General features: G+C 49.5%; 1 protein-coding gene across 1 annotated transcript in view; it reads right to left on the bottom strand.

Annotated features, from left to right (window-relative positions):
• The window catches only part of itpr3 (inositol 1,4,5-trisphosphate receptor, type 3), a 71,313-nt gene that overhangs the window by 2,911 nt on the left and 67,045 nt on the right, over positions 1–1,357 (bottom strand). Inside the window, exons 50-51 of the mRNA XM_017305661.1 lie at positions 1,062–1,226; positions 687–981 (exon numbers count right to left, since the gene is read on the bottom strand). Of these exons, the coding sequence (XP_017161150.1) occupies positions 687–981; positions 1,062–1,226 (460 nt within the window). The remainder of the gene's footprint in view (positions 1–686; positions 982–1,061; positions 1,227–1,357) is intronic.

Below are 1,357 nucleotides of genomic sequence, written 5' to 3'. Positions count from 1 at the left end.
TTAGCTTCATCTCCTGAGGGTAAACTCCGCCTCCTGGGGTTTAGCTCCACCTCCTGGGGTTAACGCTGTACCATTACCTTTTTGTTGTTGTAAAAATAATATAAATATCAAATAAGAAATTTGACTTCCTGATTTAACATCTTGAAATCGGGTCTCTGTCTCTTTAAGAACTCTTGCTCTCTCTGAAGCTCCGCCTCCAGGATGTCATCCAACATGGCTCCTCTGTTAACCCTTTAACATTTTACCAGTGCTGCTCTGAGCTCCTTTAATGAGCTCAGCAGCTGTTTGCTAATTGCTGCTGGCTAGTCTGAAGGAGCTGAGTGGGGGAGGAGCTTTGTCCTTGAAGGCGGGGCTAGGCCCACCCAGGTGTTTTAACAGTTGAATGGTCGCCACGGAGACTACAGTATTTCTCAAACATGAAAAAAATCAGAGCAACACTGCAGGAATGTTGTTGATTAAAAACAATAAAACATGATTTTTTTACACATTTTACACGATACCGGCCCTTTAAGAGCCCATGATGTCTCAGTCTGAGTTCCTTTAAATTCAGGCTGAAATCCTGTTTGGAGATGTTGAACCATAAGAACTTTAACACTGACTGATGTATGTGATGTATTGGAAAACTCGGAGCGGCTCCGGATCGGAACCTCGGAGCGGCTCCGGATCGGAACCTCCGCGGCTCCTACCTTCCTCCTCCGCCACCGTCTCCACGCTGGTCTCAGCGGTGCAGCTGACTCCGTCTGTGGAGCACGACCCGAGGAAGTCCTGGGCCGCCTCGGTGTGCTGAGGGTCTGCAGACAGCTGCAGCAGCGGATCCACCTCCATGATGAAGTCCTCCTTCAGGAACAGGAAGCCCAGGATGGAGAAGAGGTAGACCAGGATGAGGGCGAGCAGCGCCGTCAGCAGGATGGAGCGCCCGTTCCGGGTCACGCTCTTGATCACGTTGAACAGCGTCTCCTCCCGGTAGATCAGGTCAAACAGCTGGACACACACATCATCATCATCATCATCATCATCATCATCAGGGTGTGCAGAACCCGGAGGACTGAACGCTGCCGTACCAGGATGCTGTAGAAGAGCTCATGGACGAAGAGGCCCAGGGTGGAGGTGAGGACGTAGGCCAGGTGGTACAGGAACTCCACATCCATCACCATGGCTTTGTAGCCCATGATGAAGGTCCCGTTGTTCCCCACAAAGCTCACCACAAACACCACCTTATTGATCAGCTGGACACACACACACACACACTTTACATTATTTTGTAAATAATGACACATTAATGCAAAGTTGGCACTTAAATTGTCTCACACACACACTCCTTCATGTTTATGACAGTCAGTCAGTCTCACACACACAC

Source organism: Poecilia reticulata, linkage group LG7 (genome assembly GCF_000633615.1).
Source record: "Poecilia reticulata strain Guanapo linkage group LG7, Guppy_female_1.0+MT, whole genome shotgun sequence".
NCBI classification, from domain to species: domain Eukaryota; kingdom Metazoa; phylum Chordata; class Actinopteri; order Cyprinodontiformes; family Poeciliidae; genus Poecilia; species Poecilia reticulata.
Note: the sequence above shows the minus strand (reverse complement) of the source record. Positions and strands in the feature narration are given on the sequence as shown.